A 20671-nucleotide genomic window follows, 5' to 3' on the forward strand; every position below is an offset into this window, starting at 1 on the left:
TGATGATCAGTTCTATTTCTTGTTAATTTTTCATAATGTGCAAAATGTAAATTCTAGAAAGTTTGGTTTTATAAACCTAAAGCTTGCCAAAGCAAAAAACTTCATTTAATCCTGTGGTTGTATTAGTTCCTTAAGAACTTAGACTCTCTTCCTCCTGATCTATTAGCTATGTCTAGGTTGTTTAAGGAACTTGGTTTTAACTTTAAGCTAGGCCCAGGCAGGGGTCTGCACACTTTATCTGTAAAGTGCCAGATAGTGAAAATTTTTAGGCTTTGCAGGCCACACTCAGTCTCTGTAGAACCTCTACTCCCACACCACTCCCTCCCTCCTCCCCACCTCCTCTACCTGTGCCTCCTCCTCTTCGTTTATTTTTCTTCCTCTTTAAAAATGCCAAATCATTTTTAGCAAGGGGGCCATATAAAAAATAGGCCTTTGATATGGCCCTTAGGCCATAGTTTGCTGACCACTGCTCTAGAGAAAGTCACCTTCATCTTAGACAATAAAAAAATATACACACAATTTTTTTTTTTAAAGAATCATTAGTAAGGGTCAAGATGAGGTGAGCGAGGTACTTAAAGCACAAATTTTAAGGAAGCATTCACTTTCAGGGTTGTACAAGTCAGTACTTATACCACCCTACGAGTGAGTGCTGCCTCAGATTTTGTGCTTTAGGAGGCTCTCTCAATTCATGTTGTGTGATTCTTTGTGACCCTATGGACCACCACGCTTCTCTGTCCATAGCATTCTCTAGGCAAAAATATTGGAGTGGGTAGCCATGCCCTTCCCCAAGGGATCTTCCCAACCCAGGGACCAAACTCAAGTCTTCTGCATTGGCAGCTGGATTCGTTATCACTAGTGCTACCTGGGAAGCCCCTCAACTCGTAATAGTCCTAGCCTAGGTAAGTGGTACACAACAAAAATAACTAAACATACAAGGAAGCAAGGTACCAGGAGTGAAAATCAGCAGAAACAGGTACTCAAAAGGTAGGAGTTGAGTAACATTTTATAAGCATGTCCAACAGAGTTCTCTTTCTGTAAGCTCTCTATCATACATCCTGCAATTCTCCTTTAAGTAATCTGGCCCTTATATGGCTTCCCCAGCGGCTCAGCAGTAAAGAATCTGCCTGCAATTCAGGAGACACAGGAGACTTGGGTTTGATCCCTGGGTCAGGAAGATCCCCAGAAGGAAATGGCAACCCACTCCAGTGTTCTTGCCTGGAGAATTTCACGGACAGAGAAGGCTGGCGGCCTACAGGCCATGGGGTCGCAAGAGTTAAACATGATTAAAGCAACTTAACACATGGATATCATTAGAAACAACCTGATACTGTCAGGTGAAAACCAAATGTGATAGAGGTTTCCCAAAACATGTGGATCGTGCCAGAATCTCCAAGATGAAGCAGAATTTAGCGAATCACATTTAAGGAAGTTAGCTTTGGACTAACTTTTTGGATAGTAGGGTTGATCTTACTGTTTTTAGTTACTCAGACAGTCTTTCAGAATGAATTTCCTGAAAGGTTCTTATGGATGAATCCGTTCACATGCAGACAGGCAGTTATCTCCAGTAAGGTGATTCAATTTTGTCTAGCTCTGATGTGTATAAACAATTTTTATCACCCTAAATTTGATTCATTATTTTATGAATATCACTCAATGTGATATTTTAAGCACAAACTTGCTTAGATAAGTAATTATGAAGATGTATTAATAAATATAATCAAGGCCATCATTAAGAATCTACAAACAATAAATGCTGGAAAGGGTATGGAGAAAAGGGAGTCATCTTTTGGGGTAGGAATGCAAATTGATACAGCCACTATGGAGAACAGTATGGAGATTCCTTAAAAAACTAGAAATAAAATTATCATATAGCCCAGCAATCCCACTACTGGGCATATTCCCTAAGAAAACCATAATTGAAAAAGACACATGTATCCCAATGTTCATTGCAGTACTATTTACAATAGCTAAAACATGGAAGCAACCTAGATGTCCATTGACAGAGAGGTAAATAAAGAAGTTGTACACAAGGAAATATTTCTCTACGACAGCCTAGAAGGGTGGGATGGAGTAGGAGGCAGGAGAGAGGTTCAAGAAGGAGGGGACGTATATATGTGTGTGTTCAGTCACTAAGTCGTGTCTGACTCTTTGCAACCCCATGGACTTGTAGCACACCAGGCTCCCCTGTCCTTTACTATCTCCCAGAGTTTGCTCAAATTCATGTCCATTGAGTGATACTATCTAACCATCTCATGCATATACCGATGGCCAATTCATGTTGATATATGGCAGAAACCAACACAATATTGTAAAGCAATTATCCTCCAATTAAAAAAAAATATATATATATACATGATAGAGCAAAAAATGTAATCAAGGCTAAGTTTCAAAGAGCATTGACTTTCAAATTTTCTCTCTCAACAAAGCCAAAGTTTTCACTCTCAACAGAGTTCTGTTTGTATTATTTGTGGTCACAAGAACTGTAAAAGCCTTATAATTGCATTTTCATGGGTATTTTAAGATATACAGACTTTCCTCCCACTCTTTTCCAAATGCATTCTTTGTGGTTCTCTGGTTACCTTAGTGATTCCAAAGCGGTACTGGGTATGGTCTGTCTCTAAGGAGTCAAGTAATTCTTCAGCTGCTTTTCTGTTGCTTGCAAATTTGCTCTTTGGAAACACCCTTGGGTTCAGAATGTAGTACCTAATTTAAGTAAAAAACAAATCCAGGTCAGGGGTGCAAATAAAGAATAATTTGGACAAGTAAGGCAAAGGAAAGTGTATATATATATAAACTTCCACCTCTCCTATCAATATGTTCAATTTTCACAAAACTCTTGGCAATAATAATAGGATACAAGCAATAATTCTTTCCTTTGGTATAATAGTTTATACTTTTCATTGTGCTGTCAAGACCACCTCACTTGATTTTATGCTCAAGAGGAAGGAGGGAGAGAGTGGAGTAGGGATCAGAGGAAAGACAAAGAGACAGGCTTAAGTGTCTCTAAGTACAGATAAGGACACTGAGAAGCAGAGACATTAAAGAACTTTTCCAGGATTCCCTCATCCTAATGGTGAGTTGCTGGAGAGCTAGAAATATGCTTCTTAATACTGACACAGGTACTCTTTCTACTCTACTCTACTTCGCTCAAATTAGCTTGATGACTTATAATTGACACTTTCAGAATTCAGGAAATAGAAAGTAAAAATGCCTGTCTTGCCTCCTGCCGCATACCCTGCTGGCTTCCTGCCTTTCACAGGCTCTGCTAGGAAAGAAACAGCCCGCTTGGATGGCAGCTACGATTAAGTACCAACAACATTGCAGAGATTCAATCCAGCCTCTGTATCGTTCTTCTCTATATATTTCTTCTATATGTGGGTCTATTATCCAGTAATAGAGATTTAAGGATATTACAGCTACATGGATGTTGGATTTAAGGGGAAATAATAATGGAACTCTGTCATCATATATCTCACCACCACCAAAACACATCGATCTGTCGTCTGGAGGATATCCACCAACAAACAATGCATGCCTAAGTACTTAGAAAGAGAGGGGGGAAAGAGAAATGCTCCAGGCTTCTCGAATCCCAGGATGTATGTTTACCTTTGCTTAAAATCAGCATACAGCAGTCGGTGTGGAAAACCTTCACGGCATATCCTGATCCCTTCTACGACACCATTACAGCGCAGCTGCTGTAGAACCAAATAAGGGTCCATTACACCTGAAGAAGGAGGTTCACTGTGAGTCCATGTCCAAAATGATGGTTACCCTAGATTTTGTCCTAGCTGCTGCATCTTGGGTTAAAAGAGTCTGAATCTGCTGTTCTCTGCATGATAGTTAAAAGGAGTCATTCACTGTCAGCCTGATGGCTCTCAAAGTCCCCACCTACAATGTAGGAGTCTCTAAGTAGGATTTACCTGGGATGAATCCTTTAGTTCACACTTAGTCAAGATTATATAAGCAAATACTCCTAGAAGGTGAAAAAATACATTTTTCTCCTAATGTAAATGGCTGGTATGACATCCATTTGCCAGTCAAAAATCAACTATAGTGGGGGATATAGTGGGGATAAAACACAAAAGAGAACTGGCACCTCCAAGTAGGAAGGGGAAGGAATTACAAAAAGGGAGAATGCAAATAAAGGGGAAGGTAAGCACAGCCACAAAATTATGTTTACTGTTTCACATTTGGGAAGAACTGGCCACACCCAGCCTACATTCTCTTCTGGTGATCTTGAGAAAACTTAAGTTGTGTTCTAAAGTATAAGCCTTCTCCTAGTACCCCTTTGTTCCTGAGATGAAGCCCACTAGAGCTGCAGCTGCAGTCTCTGATAGAAGCCTTTGAAAAGCCAACCAATAAGCCATTGTATCTGGCTCTCAGTAAGGCATCTGGAAGAAGCCAAATGGCACTCTCCTAACAAAGACCTGCTAGAATGTTATAAGGAAAATGGGAAAGAGATGATTTTTTGCTTCTGCCCAGGGTCACAGAAATAAACGGTAGGACATATATCCATAGTCCTGTACTCCCATCCCTGTCACAGACAGAAACAGATCATCTGTGAGAAGGAGCGAAAGCCGAGTTCTGTGACACAATAGCATCAAGCATGCTTATTCCCTTTAAGGACATATGAAGAACTGTTCTGATTAGATCATGAAGCTTTTCTTATGACTTTGTCTTCAGAATTAAAAAAAAAAAAAAACCTGCTGATATCAGAGCTGGCTCGATGGGAGGCAACTCTAATAGGTAACAGATTTGCTTCAAAATAGAGGCAGCTAATTAGATTCCTTGCTGGATGGAAGCAGTGTCCCTAGATGCATTCAGAAACCCAGCTGATGAGAAACAATAAGGCAAAAAACATACAGCGTGAATGAACATGAAGTGTTTGCATTGCAAAAACTCAAACTGCAGCATCACTGTTTAGCATCACACTTTCCCCAAACAGGTCACAGACTGTCAAGATTGGGGTCTTAATTACAGGATGTTAATAAAAATGCAAGGTTTTACAGAACCTCAGAAATCAGGATCAGCAACATTTGGCTACCTAATCCAAGGATGATTAGTGCTCTGAAGATAGTAACTGCTTGTCACATACACAGCTTCGAGGCTGACAGCCTCCGACCAAGCTCCATAAAAGCCAGTAATTCAAGAGAAGGCTGGGAATCTTCAAATCCAAGAAGTAAGGAAAGCAATCCCTGTAATTAATATCTGTAGAAACTTTGCTTTGTTAATTAAAACATAAATAATTCACCACCACCTATCTTTCTCATCACCCCCACCCCAGCACTATCCATTCATTAAAAAGTGTCCACTACAAAAGCCAAGAAATGGAAATGATCTAAGTGTCCACTGATGGATGAACAGCTAAAAGAGATGTGGTATATATGTATAATGGAATGTTATTCAGCCATATAAAAGGAAGATATCCTCCCATGTATGAAAACATAAAAGGACCTTGAGGTCATTATGCTAAACAAAATAAGCCAGAGAAAGACAAATACCATACGATCTCATTTATGATTCTAGATATTTTCATCCTAAATGTCTTTCCTGAAAGCATTCTTGCCACTAGTGTTTTCATTGCACAACTAATTGGCCATGCAGCAATTTTGCCATAAAAGATAAAATAACTGGTTTCAACTGACTGACAGTTTGGTTTCATTTCTCCATTGACGCAGTACTCTCATTCTCATATTACATGAATCTGAAAGAGGCCAAGGGCCTCCACAGTGCAGAGTTGAACCCACATTTTCCATAGAACTTGGAACATCTACCAACAGACATGTGACCATATGCCAAGAACAAATAGCAGTGTGGAAAGCTTTCACAACATGACACAAAGCTCAGTTACAAACATCTATTTTAGTACTTGTATTTAGTGACAGCTCTCTCACTGAGGCAAGAAATTTTTGCAAAAAATAGAAAGTGTAGTGCAGAACAAAAAGGTGAATCAATAAGCCAGAAAAAATGTCTAATGAACTATGAACAAAGACTTGGAAGATAAATGGTTAGGGTCAACCCGCAAAGTAAAATCAGTCATGTGCGCAGTGTCACCATGGGTCTGTACACATTTTAAGTACATTCAAAGATTCCATATTTCACAATAAAGTGTTTTTAATTTTGTTAGTCATTTTTCATGTTTAATTATATTATTTTAATGTCCCTCTTTTTTGTTGTTGTTGTTTTATCTTTTATGACAAAATTGCTTGATGGCTAATTGGTTCTGTAGGTGAAAGTTTGCTGCAAAAATGCTTGTGTAAAGATGTTAATAGCAAAGAAGCTTATGGTGAAAATATCACTCACTTATACATGAAATCTTAAAAAATACAAACAAACAAATGTATAAAAAAAGAGATTCAATTTTGTGGTTACTGGAAGTGGGGTAGGGGAGGGGAAATTGGATGAAAGGTCATCAAAAGGTGTGAGCTTCCATTTTTAAGATAAATAAGTCTTAGGGGTGTAATGTGCACCATGATGACTATAGTTAACATTGCAGTATGGTATACCAAAAATTATTAAGAGAGTAAATCCTAAGAGTTCTCATCACAAGAAATTTTTTTCTCTTTGTTTTGAATGTATAAGAGATGATGGATGTTAATTAAACCTATAATCATTTCATGATGTATACAAGGCAAACCATTATGCTGTATACTTTAAATTTGTAGGCGCTGCATGTTAATTATATCTCAGTAAAATAGAAGAAAAAAATAGAACATTTTTAAAAAAGTATCTACTGCCCCGGAGTACATAACTAAAGAGATGGGTACTATTAAGGAGAGGGAAGATAGTAATATGATAAGGCAAGACTACAGGGAGTTCTTAACAATTAGAAATGGATTTAGAATCTCTCTTTATGGTCAATTTAGATAATTTAGACCAAATGATTTCCTTTTTGCTGAAATATCCACCTTAATCCCCCAACTGATTATTCAATCCCTTTTTTTTATACTTTGCCCTTGTAGACAATGGCATAGAAGCTCATCCACATTTTAGCATGAAATTCCAGGAGGAATTTAAATGATAATATTAAGTATTCTAATGTTACCCAACTGAGTCTGCTTTGTGAAATCCTTCTGCATATCCACCTGAATCTTAATTCAAAGGCAATCTTGAGGAAGTTTTGAAAAACTCACTTTTAACTTATTTTAGTTTTCTTTATTAAAATCTACCCTTATATAAAAGAGACTGGTGAATGCTTCTTTGAAAGATGTTCAACATAGCTTAAATCAAAAGAATTTCCTAGTGTAGATTACAAGAAATCTACTTACCTGGGGTTTTGTTCACATTGGGATTTATGCATCTCACAAAATGAGGTGCAGTTGATTTCAGGTTAGTCATTAATTTATTTAGGTTTTCCTAAAATGGAGAACATAACCAACACAAAATCACTTAGAAATCACTAAAAAGACCAATCCACCTCACAAGAGTCTCCATGATGATCAACTTAATCTTAAAACCAGATACAAACCAACAAAGAAATAATGAATTCAACATTTTTCCCTGCTTACCAAAGTACATTATTTCCTTCCTATGAGAAGTCAATATTTATCTAACTGTTCTGTTGTGAATCATATCTACCTGTTTGGTAGCAATTTGGTAGCAATAATTTATGGAAGGGCAGTAAAATAACTTGAAGAAAGAATTGTTTCTCAAGTTTCTATCTGTAAAAATTTTATCTTCATCTGGAAGCAGAATCTGAGATGGAGCTTCTGGTTCAAGAGATTTATCTGGAGAAGGAGGGAAGCCAAGCAGGGCTGGGGAAGAAAAAAGCAATGGCATGGACTCAGTTTAGCCTGAGTCCTACAAAAGCTCTGAGCATAAATGCACCAATTATACTACAGTTGGTATCTCCGTGAGGCAAGGGAGGGACCAAAGTCTGGAGGGGCAGGAAAGGAGATTACTTAGCTTTCCATTCTGGCAACTGTGAGTTGTTATGAGCCTATACTTTCATCAGTGGTAAGATGAGTGGCAGGTTGATAAATGAGATCTAAGGAGGAGATAAACATTGTCCACTAAAATCCATAAATACCAAGATAATATTCAACTTTTCCAACTTGGTTAACTTTTGATACTTTATCCTCATAGGAAGATGTAAAATTACAAATAAGTAATATATGCAGATTGTGAAGTAGCTAATATATGAATAGATACAATTAAAAATTACTTTATGCAGAGATGCAACCATTTGAAACGAAGCTCCTTTCTTGCGTTTCTTCTCCCCAAACTGTAGAGCTAAAAAAAGAAGAAAAAAGTATTAAAAAGGCTCTTTTTTGTCACATTATCAAACCCTGGTGATGAAAGCATAAATGTGCCAAAGTTCTAGAAGTAATAAGGCAATGTCTACAAAAGCTTTAAAAATATTTATGTCTCAACACAAAAGTCTATTTCTTGTGCTTTTTCTCAAAGAAATATCAGGCAACTGTGCAAAGATACTCACTGAAGCATTGTTTAGTCATTACAAAAATATTAAGCAAAAATTAAAATGTCAACAATAAGAGATTGGCTAGTTGAAGTATAAAAAAAGAATATGCATACAATGAAACACTGTGATCTTTTAAAATGATGATGCAGATCCATATTACTGATCTGGGAAGAATTCTAGGGTTTATTTTGAGAGGAAAAATTAGGTTACAAAATATCTGTATATTATGATCCTAAGTGTATATATATATGTATATGTAAGTGTAGCTGTATTATGGCTGACTATATACATAAAAAATGTTGGGTACAGTGTATACTAAAATGTTAGCCATTGTTATCTCTCTCTGTGACATTATAGGTAATCTTTATTTTCCTCTTTTTAGTTTCTCCATATTGTCTTTGGGGCAACACTCATGCATTATTTTTGTAATTTATAAAAAACAATCCATCCCCATTTTCTTGAAGCAAACAAATCTATGCTAAGCCAAACTGCTTTACAAACATTTATGTAGTGCTAATTCATTAAGAGGTACAAAACCCATAGGCAATCTGGAAAAAATGGGCCAGCTAACAACATAAAAAACTGATGAAATTGCCGAGGCAAGGATCAGAATTTAATCACTGACGTCCTCTTGACATGCTCCATGCCCTCTAAGGGAATCACTTGACTTCTTCGTACTTCCACTTTTTATCCAGGGAAAGGGAACACTACTACCTCCCATTTATTGTTTTAAAGAATTGTAGCTGGTTTACAGTACTCAGATTCTCCAGAAGAAAGTATGGTTATCATGAGTAATTCAGTGTTTGGATGAATCAGAAACTTGGAGGCAAGTGTTTTCCAGGGTCCTAAAAGAATTATGAAAAAGAATATTCTGGACAAGTCTTCTCTTCTAGTTCAAAAGAACACAGCACACCCTGAAGAGTCAGAAGATAATTTCCTCTCTCAAACCACTCTCTGATTTCTTATGATCAGAGAGTTACTCATCTGGGAGCCATATATTTACATGGTCACTATTTATCAAACTTCTCAGGGGTACTTCAGAAGCTATTAGAATCAGGCAAATGTACTGCCTGAAGATTTTCAGGGTCCAAATACCATCGCTGCCATTTCTCAGTCTCCTCTTGAGGTGGGCCCATGGGACTTCAGACATGCTCCTAAATTACGTCATCATGTGCTTTCAGAGCCGGGAAGTGCTAAATTTCTCCATTCCCTGACTAAGTTGATCAGGAGTCCCAAAACAGGTGACAGGGGACACCTACTGAAGCTCGGAGTAAGACAACAGGAGGGTGAGAATGTCAGAAAGTGAGAGGACACACCACACTTAAAGAACACTTTGCCCCACTGCCACAGGGCATTTGAAATCAGGTTGGCCAGATTTTGTTGTTGTTGCTGTTCAGTCACGCAGTTGTCTGACTCTCTGCGACCCCATGGACTGCACCACACCAGGCTTCCCTGTCCTCCACCATCTCCCGGCGCTTGTACAAACTCATGTCCGTCGAGTTGGTGATGCCATCCAACCATCTTGTCCTCTGTTGTCCCCTTCTCCTCCTGCCTTCAGTCTTTCCCAGCATCAGGGTCTTTTCTAATTGGTTGACTCTTCACATCAGGTGGCCAAAGTATTGGAGCTTCAGCTTCAGCATCAGTCCTTCTAATGAATATTCAGGGTTGATTTCCTTTAGGATTGACTGGTTCGATCTCCTTGCAGCCCAAGCGACTCTCAAGAGTCTTCAACATCACAGCTCAAAAGCATCAATTCTTTTTTCACAAGAGCATCTAAAACGAGGTTGGCCAGATTTTTTATTTTCCCATAATTTCCATTTTTCAAAGGAAAAAGGAAATACAAATGTGTACATCTGATTTTTTTAAACCAGTGTAGACCAACCATGTTTGAATTCTAGGTTCTGCTCAGGGGCTGCCAATTTGGACCTTTGCTATGAACCATGGTGCACTTTCCCCTGCAGCAGGCAGCAGTCCAGATGTGAGGCTGATGGCAGCAACCTGGGCTTTGTGTCCTCAAAAGCTTCGTGTTACACTGCAGAGGTCTGAATCAGATCCTGAGTCCAGGGAGTCTGTCCATCTCTCTGTTTTCTTTGTTTCCAGAAGACAGTGAGAGTGAAATAAGCATGAAGCTAGTAAGCACAAGTTCTGTCTCTGACCTCAGCTTTGCCATTTAATAGTGTTAAATCAATGAAGCAAGCAGGCTGTCAGACTGAGGTGGCTCCAATGCTGTGGCAGCCTGTGTAAGCCAACCAAACTCTATGTCTCTAAAAGTCTCAAGGTTACAAAACTGAAATTAAGGACAACCAATCACAAACAGCCACGTGGGCTTTAGATACAGCTAATCACTAGTTTCCTCACTTTGCTTCCACCTTTTCTCTATACAAGTCTCTCCTTGAGCTCCTGTGAATGGAATGCCCTTAACCCATTCTGGTTTGGTGCTGCCCAATTCAAATAGCTTTTTGCTCAAATAAACTCTTAAAAATTTTAATATGCCTGGGTTTATCTTTCAAAGTAGATTTGTGAGATCTGAGGGTGCTATTTAATTCTTCTGTACTTGTTCCTGTAAGATAGGGAGAGATTTCCTGGAAAGAGTCATGACAAGGATTGAGTAAGATAACGTATCTAGAAGTGTTTGGAAACTGCTGTTGTTTGTTGTTTAGTCACTAAGTCATGTCAAATTCTTTTGCAACACCATGAACAGCAATCTGCCAGGCTCCTCCATCCATAGGATTTTCCAGGCAAGAATACTAGAGTGGGTTGCCATTTCCTTCTCCAAGGGATCTTCCCAGCCCAGGGATTGAACCCATGTCTCCTGCGTTGGCAGGCACATTCTTTACCACTGAGCTACCTGGGGGGCCCTGCTTTGTAAATTACAAACTACTAAACAAGATTAGTTATTAGTTGGTCAACAAGTATTTATGGAGTGCCTGCTAAACAGGCATCTGTTACATGCTTGAGGCCACACTTGAACAAGTGAGACATAATCTCTGCCCTCAAGAAGCTCATAAAAATTCCATTACTGCAGTATAAAAGCACTGTGAAGGAGAATTCCAAGATATTTGGGGGATATGTATTAAAGGAGCCTGTTATTTCCCCAAAATCATTCATCAAAACATGGTTTGCTGCTCTCTCTCTTTGCAACTTGGTTGAGTAGAAGATAAAAGCAGGCTGGAGCACTCTCCTTGAAATCTATCTACCTTAGAGCACCATTTCCCCGAAGAACCACCAGCCTGAGGATGGAAAGGCTAATAAGAGGGGACGACTCAGGCCACGGGAGCAGACACACATCTCTCAGGAAAGAAGCCAGGATCTTTATAAGCGCTGAGGCAGACGTGGGCTCCATTCTAAGGCTGAAAAATTGAGGAAGAATGTCTGACTCACCAGTGTTGGTACTGATGTAATTTTCAAAAAGATTTGCCAGGAGTCTGTTGGATGACTTCTGAAATATAGCCACCACTGTTTCATTAAGAAAGTCTTTGTTCTTTTCAAGCCAGCCACTGATGTTATAAGGCACCTTTGGAAAGGTATGTAGTTCACGTAACAAAAAAGGAGAATGCATAAGTTCCTTAGCAAATTATGTAATTCTTTTTAAAAAATCATACATTGTGTACGTCATTTGAATTTAAATCAGTTTAATGTAACAGTACTGAATAAATACTCCAGAAACCTGTGTGCAACCCAAAGAGCTTCTCAGGCTTTACCATTTACATTGTGGAAAAAAAGGAAGAGAGAGGAAGGGAGCGGGAGCGAGAGGGAAGAAGCAGGGAGGGAGAGGAACACTAAACCAGAGTGGGTGGAAGAAATAGATGGTGTTTCCAGGACAAAAAATTCACATCAGCCCTCCTTCATATAGGCAAAAGTAGATGGAATAAAACAACTGCCTCTGACACAAGGTGAGCACTCCATAAATGCTATAGCATTTCACTGTAAATATTATTGTAATTAATATTCAAGGATATCAGAGAGTTACAAACATATCTAGGTATAATTGGCAGGTCGTTTTTAGGTCTAGTATTATTTTATCCTTTATCAGTTCTCTTTGTTCCACCCAGAATCACTGACCAGAATCATAAAAGCAGAATGAAAGAGCACACGCACACACACGTATGTGAACACACACACACACATATACCCCCAGTGGGGAAATGAGGTGAGGGAGTGAGGGGCATTAGGAATCTTTGTTGGTCATAGTTTAGAGACTATTACCTCATAGTGACTCTTTATGAGAGAATGAAAAAAAAAAACTTCAGTAAAAAGATCAGTTGAAATCACTCATTCACACAATGTGCAGTTGAAAGAAAGGATGAATAAGGAAAAGCCCATGCCTTTGATGGTCTCTGAGACTTTCTGAAACTGTCTTACTTTGAATTGGGTGAGAGAGTCTACTTTTGAAAATTTTGACCTCTGTTATTATAGTATGGTATTTCATTTCCTAAGTACTAAAAGTCTACACAAACTTTTTTGGGGAACTGAGATTTATTTTGTTCATCTCTTCATTTAATCTAAACTTTACAGATATATTTACTTATATATTATCTAAAGATCTGGGCTGAGTACATTTGAAATAGAGGCAAGATAATTCAGGGCTGAGGGTCTAGAAGTAACTTACCACTCCTGCATAATGGACAAGTTCAAAGTGAGCTTCATATTTCTCCTTATTGTCAGCCTTGGGCTTCTGGAAATGAACCGACTTTCCAAAATGGTTGTCGAAAAGTTTGGTCTTGAAAGTCACATCTGTAGCCTGATGAAACATACATTCTTCTTCAAGGATGGAAAAGATGCCCATTGGCTGCTTGGAGATACAGATGAACAGTAGATGAAAAAACAAAACAAAACAAAAATACTAATAAACAGTATTTTCACTAGGGGATGAGTGTAAATTCTTCCCCACAAACCTAATTAGTTGACAAGGGATCTTCACTACATATAACTAGACCTTCATCCATTCAACAAATATTTATTAAATATCTATTAGGTACTAGATACCAGCAGGAGCTGTCAATGTAGTCATGAGCCACATACACAAAGTATCTGTCCTCGAGGTGTTTACCTTTTAGTGGAGCTGACCGGCAATAGACAGATAAACACTAAATAAATAATTTAGTTTGCTATAAGCACCCTGAAGAAATCATGCAAAGTAAAGAGAGAGAGAATGACAGAGGCTATGTGAGAACTCTTTTAGTAGGAGAGTTCAGTAAAACCTTCTGAATGAGAAGAGCAAATCCTGAGAAGACATGTATACAAGTATTCTGGGCAGAAAAATGAAGAGTGCAGAGGCCCTGAAGCAGGAACACTCTTAGCAAGTTTGAGGTCCTGCCAAAGACAAATGTGGACTGAGCAGAACTAGTCAGAGATAGCGTGTGGAAAGAGAGGGATGCAGTACTGGAGCCTAGAGGCTTTCCAGGCCATGGTAGGACATTTGGATTTTATTTTAAAATGAGAGGCCTTTGGAGATGTTTTACAATAAAGTGATTATGATTTAATTAATGCTTAAAAAGGATTATTTGCTTTGATTGGCAAAGAAAAGCCTATTGGCCAACACTGACTGTGGTCTCTATTGGAAAGCCAGTGAGCTAAAAATGGTTTGAGATCCAACCAGTCCATCCTAAAGGAGATCAGTCCTGGGTGTTATTTGGAAGGAATAATGCTAAAGCTGAAACTCCAGTACTTTGGCCACCTCATGCGAAGAACTGACTCATTGGAAAAGACTCTGATGCTGGGAGGGATTGGGGGCAGGAGGAGAAGGGGACGACAGAGGATGAGATGGCTGGATGGCATCACCGACTCGATGGACGTGAGTCTGAGTGAACTCTGGGAGCTGGTGATGAACAGGGAGGCCTGGCGTGCCGCAGTTCATGGGGTTGCAAAGAGTCAGACATGACTGAGCGACTGAACTGAACTGAACTGATCTGAAAAAGCAGATAAGAAAGGATATGTGATAGGAAATCGAGGACCCAGTCAGCAACCTTTGTCTCTTAAGGGCCTTACAGTAAAGCTCTTAGACTTTGTGGGCCATAGAGTCTCTGCTGCTCCCTGCCATCAACTCAGCCATTTCAGTCCTGAAAGCAGCAATTGACAATATGTAAATAAAACGAGTGTGATGATGTTGCATTCAAACTTTGTTTCCAAAAACAGGCTACAGGCTGGATTTGGCCTGCAGGGCTGCGATTTGCTGACCCCTGATCTAAACAAGTGATAGTGTTGGAGACTGTGAACTGTTACTGAAACATGACGCGGAGACTGAATGTACTGAACTAACACGTGGAGCTGGGTCATAACTTGCTGATGGATAGAATGTGGGGTGTAGTAGAAAGAGGAAGGCTGACTGCGGTTTTGGTTTGAACAAATGGGTAGTGGATGTTGCCATTCACTAACATAGGGTACATATAGGGAAAAAACAGCTTTGGAAAGGGAAAGATCAAGGATTCTTATATTTGCAAATCTACTTGTGTGTTTATATGTTCGTTTATCTCCACAAATATTTTTGAAATGCCTTCTATGAGCAAATCACTGTACTAAACACTTCCAGTTAAAACAGGAAAATCAGATGTGGGCTCTGGCTGTAGAGCATCTAACTGGACAGACAAGACATGCAGATAATAATAAATAAGCAGACTCTAAAGCAACAGAAAATGTCATGAGAGTTCCAAGATAAAACCATGATCCCTTGGCCCAACAACATAAATTTCGTGATTCTCTACCAACCCATTCTACCCAAGAACCACAAACTCTCAGATGTGGGAGAGACCTTACAGTTCTCGCCCAACCCACCTAAAAGCTCATTGAATTCCTTTTACAATTTCCCTCTAAAAAGTAGGCTAGCTTAGGCTTTAATATTTTCATGGAAAGAGAACACACCAACATCGAGTTAAGGCTCTGGCTGGGTGATATACAAGAAGAAAATTGTTTGTAGTTTAAAATCCTTTGTTTGAAATTATGCCACTGGAGCCATACGAATGGGTCTAACTTGGATGATTAGATACTTGAAGAACATGGTTTTGATCCACCTGAGTCTATTGTTCTAATGCATGGATTATGGTCTTCTACCTCTTTTGTCTAATTTCATAGACTTAGAACCTGCATTGTACAGCAAATGCATTCAACGACATTCCATCAACAACTCTTGGACATCTGGCACATACTGTACAACTCTTGTACTCCAGCAGGGAAGATGTCTTCTTCCCTCCCAAGTATCCAAGTGGGGAATGATGCAGTGAGCAAATATGCAAAGGCTTGCTCCTGGCAGCATTGACCTGGTGGGTTCTTGACAAAATGATAAATGTGGAAAGGAACAAGAAGGAAGGAAAATCTGATAACACTAAATAGTCGAGTCACCAAGTCTTGGAGGTGTGGACTCCATTTCGTATTGCATATTTTCCTGCCACAGAAATAGTCAACCTTTTAGGAAAACTAGAATGAATCGTCCTGGGATAGTTCATGTTAGTTCATGTTGGTTCATGATAGTTTATGTTAACAAGAAGGACATGCCAAAGCCTCACAGCAAGCAGCAGCCCATCTCCAGCAGAGCCACCTCCCATATATGAGGACTGCCATGTCCCTGGGACTCAAATGAAGCCATCTTCCGTTTGGGGATGAACGGATGCTTTATGCAAAGCAAGTAGATATCACAGCTCAAAATGTAACAATTAAACCACTGAGGAGGGAAAAGCTCTATTTCTTCAGGGTCTTCTCCATTTCTCCAATGCTTAGGAAGTATAAAACTTCTAATAAACATGAGGCCCTCTAGCAAATTAATCTTCAAATAGGTCAGGGAAAGAAGTAATTATGTTCTGCCTCATAGCATCAATTGTCCTCTATTGCACAGTAAATGGTCTGAGTCAGTTGCCCTGACTCTGAACATTAATGCTATAACCTCTCCCTCTTCAAATATTATCAATTCAGCCCTCCTCTCTTTTACATCTGTCACTTTCTTGCTATTTCCATTTCCGCTATCCTGATTCAAGGCCTCTGTTTCTCACTTGCTGTAACAGCTTTTTAATCACCCTGACTGTAGCTTTCTCCCATTCCTGACCCCATACACAAACCCACCAGAGAAAACCCAAGCATCTCTGACTACCCCATTACCCAGTGTGGAATCCTCTCTGGCTCACCATCACCTAAAAATAAGTTATAAATTCATTAAAATCCCTTCACAGCCTGACTCCCTTTTTTCAAACTTCCAAATCCTTCCCTCTGATTATTTTTAACTCTCATCAGATTTTTAAATGCATCCATTATTCTCCTGACTCTAAGCCTTTGCTCTTGCCCATCCCTCCACATGCTCACTGTCTTCTCCTTTTCACCTGTTGAAATCATGTTCGTTTCTTCAGACTCAGCTGAAATTTTACCCCTTTCCCACCAGGCCTTCCTGTATTCCTGCAGGCAGAGGTGACCTCTGCTCTTTTGAGTTCTGTGAGCCTTTGTGCCTTTACCACATTTATCCTAACGTATTTTTACATTTATTAGACTTACAAGTCTCCTGTTTGACTGCATACGTCCTAAGGGCAAGTGCTATTTATTACAAATGCTTAAGTTTTACACAGCATTTAATTCAAAGTTTTATAATAGTAATGAAGTATTAGGCCTAAAATTAAGGTCCAACATTTTGCGGGCTTTGACATCTGGGGAACACCAGGAGAAACTAATCACAGGTTCCCCTCCCCACATGTTCCTGTGGGTTATGTCCTCCAGGCTTGCAACATACTTTCTCATGGGAACAGGCACAGAGCCCGCTGATTCTTGAGTAAGGGACTTCAGTTCCCTACCAGCCCATGAAGTTATTTAAACAAGCCAATCACATCCTCCAGTGGGAATCACTGGTTGCCTCACCCTATTATTACTACAAAGCCTGCTTCCTACAGCTCTCAATTATTCATTCTGCTCCTAAGTGCAACTGCTGTGCAGCCCCATATGGTGTGCATGTCCTCCTCCCCAGTCTGTGAGTATATGTGACTATTAAGCCGCTGTCAATCTCATCTGTCTACTGACAGGTGTCTGTCTTGTGGTCAGCCATTCCCATAACCCTAGGAGAGGAATCTCTCCCTCACCACTGGGGTAACAAGAAAGTGATCAAAACAAGTAGCTGCTTAATACACTTACTTGTTAAAAGCTGAAAACTAGTAAAAGTTTTGGTCTTCAGACCTCTTGCTAATTATATCCTCAGTTCCTTGAGTGCCAGGATGATGCCTCTGGTTTGTATTTCTCCCAACACTTAGTAGAGTAGGTCCTGAGGTGACTAAAATCTAGGTCCTCAACAAAGGAATCAATTGATAAGTGAACACTAAGACTTACAGGTTTGCACTTTGGGATGGGCTGCTTTACTGTGGGCAATGGTTAGGCAGAAAGTAAAAGTTGTGAGCAAAAAGACACAATGCAATATGTTTAAAGAAAATAGTCATATGCATTCAAGGGATAACTAATGAGATATTAATGTGATTAATTTTATAACAAAAATACCAGAATTAGCTTATCTAAAGAACTCTATTAGGGAAGTGGCAACACTCATTGCCAAGATGCTACCAGAATTCAAAATTATTTTCGAACCTACTGTGGGATATCTGACACCTTTGACTATTGGCACATGGAAATGACCTGTAGTCTGACTGTGGATTATTGCAAAGAAACAATTATGAGTTATTTAGCTAAGTTAAACAGATTATGTGAAAAATAGGTAATACAGTTAGGATTCAAAAACAGTTAAGATGATTGGCATTGAAGTCAATTTTCTCCTGAAGACAGTAAAAATCTAACAATTTATCCTAATCCCCATCCTGTGAGGGACTTTTTCCAAGATGGCTGAATTATTGAAAGAAGGATGTAGCTTCTCAAGGTGACTCCACTGCAGGGGAAACAGTTTCTAAATGTATAATTTTGGATGTATTTGTTTAAAAAATTAAAATTATCTCTTTACCAATACCTATGTAAAATCATAAATATGTAATCATATGTTAATATTTAATATGTTGATTACTGATGTTCAAGTTCTAAACAAACTAGAATAATTCAAGTAATGAGGTAAGTGTAAGTTAATCCTATAATAGATCTGTTCACTGTATTTATATAAGGAGGTTACTGTATGCTTGAAGACCAAATTAACAAAGTTGGCATGAAAATGTGTTTTTTAGCTTGATATAAACTTTTTTATAAATATAAAAACTCAAAACTTATATGTATAAAAACTTTTTCCTTATAAACACACAGATGCATTCTATATTTTATATGTAGTGATGTATTTTAGTTCCTTCAAACTTTGAAAAGTTCCCATGATGCAGTCTGTTTCAAGGAGAGAGTTTGATCATTAATATTTACTAAAAATTTCCTTCATGTAGACTGAACAAACACAACGATCTTTTCAAAATATAGAATCATTGCAAGAAAGGTTTTAGTATTCCACATTTGCCTGACCTGAACCTTTGAAATAACTCACAGGAAACCAAACACTTATCTTTTCCTTTTATCATTTACTCATTTTTCCCCTTGTTTTATCATATCACTAGAAAGTACAACAGGAAATTATATCAATGTTGCTGGTGTCTTAGAATAAGTTTGATTGTCATAAATAAGATAATAGGCTTCAGATCAACTACAAATCTGCAACACTCACAGACGTACCAGGAGTTGAATAATGTCTGCATCCCACCTTCCTGCCTGAATACAGTGTTTTATCATATTCAGAGTAAGTAGATTTTACAGGTGACAACTGCCCAAAGTTAAAGCTGTCCCTTGAAGGAGCTCCAGTTCTCTTGTTTCATTTCTAATTAGAAAACTGCAACTCTAATAATGCCATCAAACATTTCCCAGATCATGGGCGGGTCATTATTATCATTATTTTTAGTCAACTCAAGAGTCGGTTCATTATCACCGTTTGAATCAGCCGGTTCCCTCCCCAGGAAGTGGTTATAAAATAAATAAAATCAATGTGATGTCCACTCCTGTTAAGAATAATGGCTATTTTCAAAGAAGATTTAGTTTCATCTAAAGATCTAACATGTAAAATGGATGGGACAGTGATTGATAAAATCTGGGCCCCACAAAAGACAGTGAGAGGTTAGTCATCCTCACCCCTTTCTAAACAAGGTTGCTAAGAATCAAATGTGAGAGCAAAGCATAGTTTTCCAGACAAGTGCAGAATTCACTGCAATCCACAACTATTGCAAAAGATAAGGCCACATAGCTGCTCACACCTCATCATGCTTGCTCCCTTGGACAAAGCCACAGAAAAACCATATTGAATTCCCCTGGCAAATCTGGTTAATCTTTTCTAGAGCACATGGAAAGATTTCAGAGTGTGGGAACATCACTGAATCTGGAAACCATACACTGCAGCTAATTTACTAATAAGCCATGAAGTATTGTCATAAATTACTTAAACTAACTGGTACTTGTCCAATTAAATGAACAAACTACATCCTGCAAGGTAGTGGCCTTGAGGATTTATGGCAGTTGTTTGTTTGCATGCTAATTTGCCAAATTTCGTTAAGCTGCTCTGGGTCTACTCATTCACCTTATGTTAATCAGCCAAGCCCTACAGTGGTCATATTTTCAGCTCTGTGTTTTTCCAGTCAAGAGCGTGACCATTTTTAATCTCAACAAGCTTTCTCACGCATTAACAGTGGAGGCCATGCATAAGCAGTAAATGTGTAGCGACAGTGTGAGTTAGAGATGATGGAGTAGGTAACTGATGTGGGAGTTTAGTTAGGATGCCACAGGGCTGCATAGAAAAACCACTAAGAGGATATGTGCAGAGCTCTTTACCCTATTTCCCATCCCCTTGACAGAGCCAGGGTCCTGACACACATCAACACAGCAAGCAGGGCCAATTCTCCTTAAACAAAAATGGATGGGGGAGAAACATGCCTCACCTTCTCAACAAGATCCACACAGGCTTGCAAATCCAGGCCAGAGTCGATGGACACCCAGTCAATGCCTTCTCTCCTATATTCCTCTTGCTCCAAAACCAACGTATGCTGATTGAAGAACTGTTGTAACTTTTCATTGGTAAAATTAATGCAAAGTTGTTCAAGACTGTTATACTTCACGGTTGTGATCAGAAATAAAATTGAGAAAATAGTAATTATTGGAGGTGATGGATATGTTAATTAACTTAATTGTACAGATTATTTCACAATGTATATGTGCACTGAATCAAGTTGTTCTGCTTAAATATATATTTTTAATTGTCAAACATACTTCAATTCAAAAAATAAAATAGAGGTTCACTTGGAAAATATAAAGAGAAAACCACAACCA

General features: G+C 38.8%; 1 protein-coding gene across 1 annotated transcript in view; it reads right to left on the reverse strand.

Annotated features, from left to right (window-relative positions):
- The window catches only part of MYH15 (myosin heavy chain 15), a 139306-nt gene that overhangs the window by 82540 nt on the left and 36095 nt on the right, over positions 1-20671 (reverse strand). The window contains exons 13-19 of the mRNA XM_018050029.1: positions 20284-20454; positions 13032-13211; positions 11804-11936; positions 8165-8232; positions 7269-7356; positions 3607-3724; positions 2580-2703 (exon numbers count right to left, since the gene is read on the reverse strand). Coding sequence (XP_017905518.1) covers positions 2580-2703; positions 3607-3724; positions 7269-7356; positions 8165-8232; positions 11804-11936; positions 13032-13211; positions 20284-20454 — 882 coding nt within the window. The remainder of the gene's footprint in view (positions 1-2579; positions 2704-3606; positions 3725-7268; positions 7357-8164; positions 8233-11803; positions 11937-13031; positions 13212-20283; positions 20455-20671) is intronic.

The sequence above is a fragment of the Capra hircus genome, chromosome 1, assembly GCF_001704415.2.
Source record: "Capra hircus breed San Clemente chromosome 1, ASM170441v1, whole genome shotgun sequence".
Lineage (NCBI taxonomy): Eukaryota > Metazoa > Chordata > Mammalia > Artiodactyla > Bovidae > Capra > Capra hircus.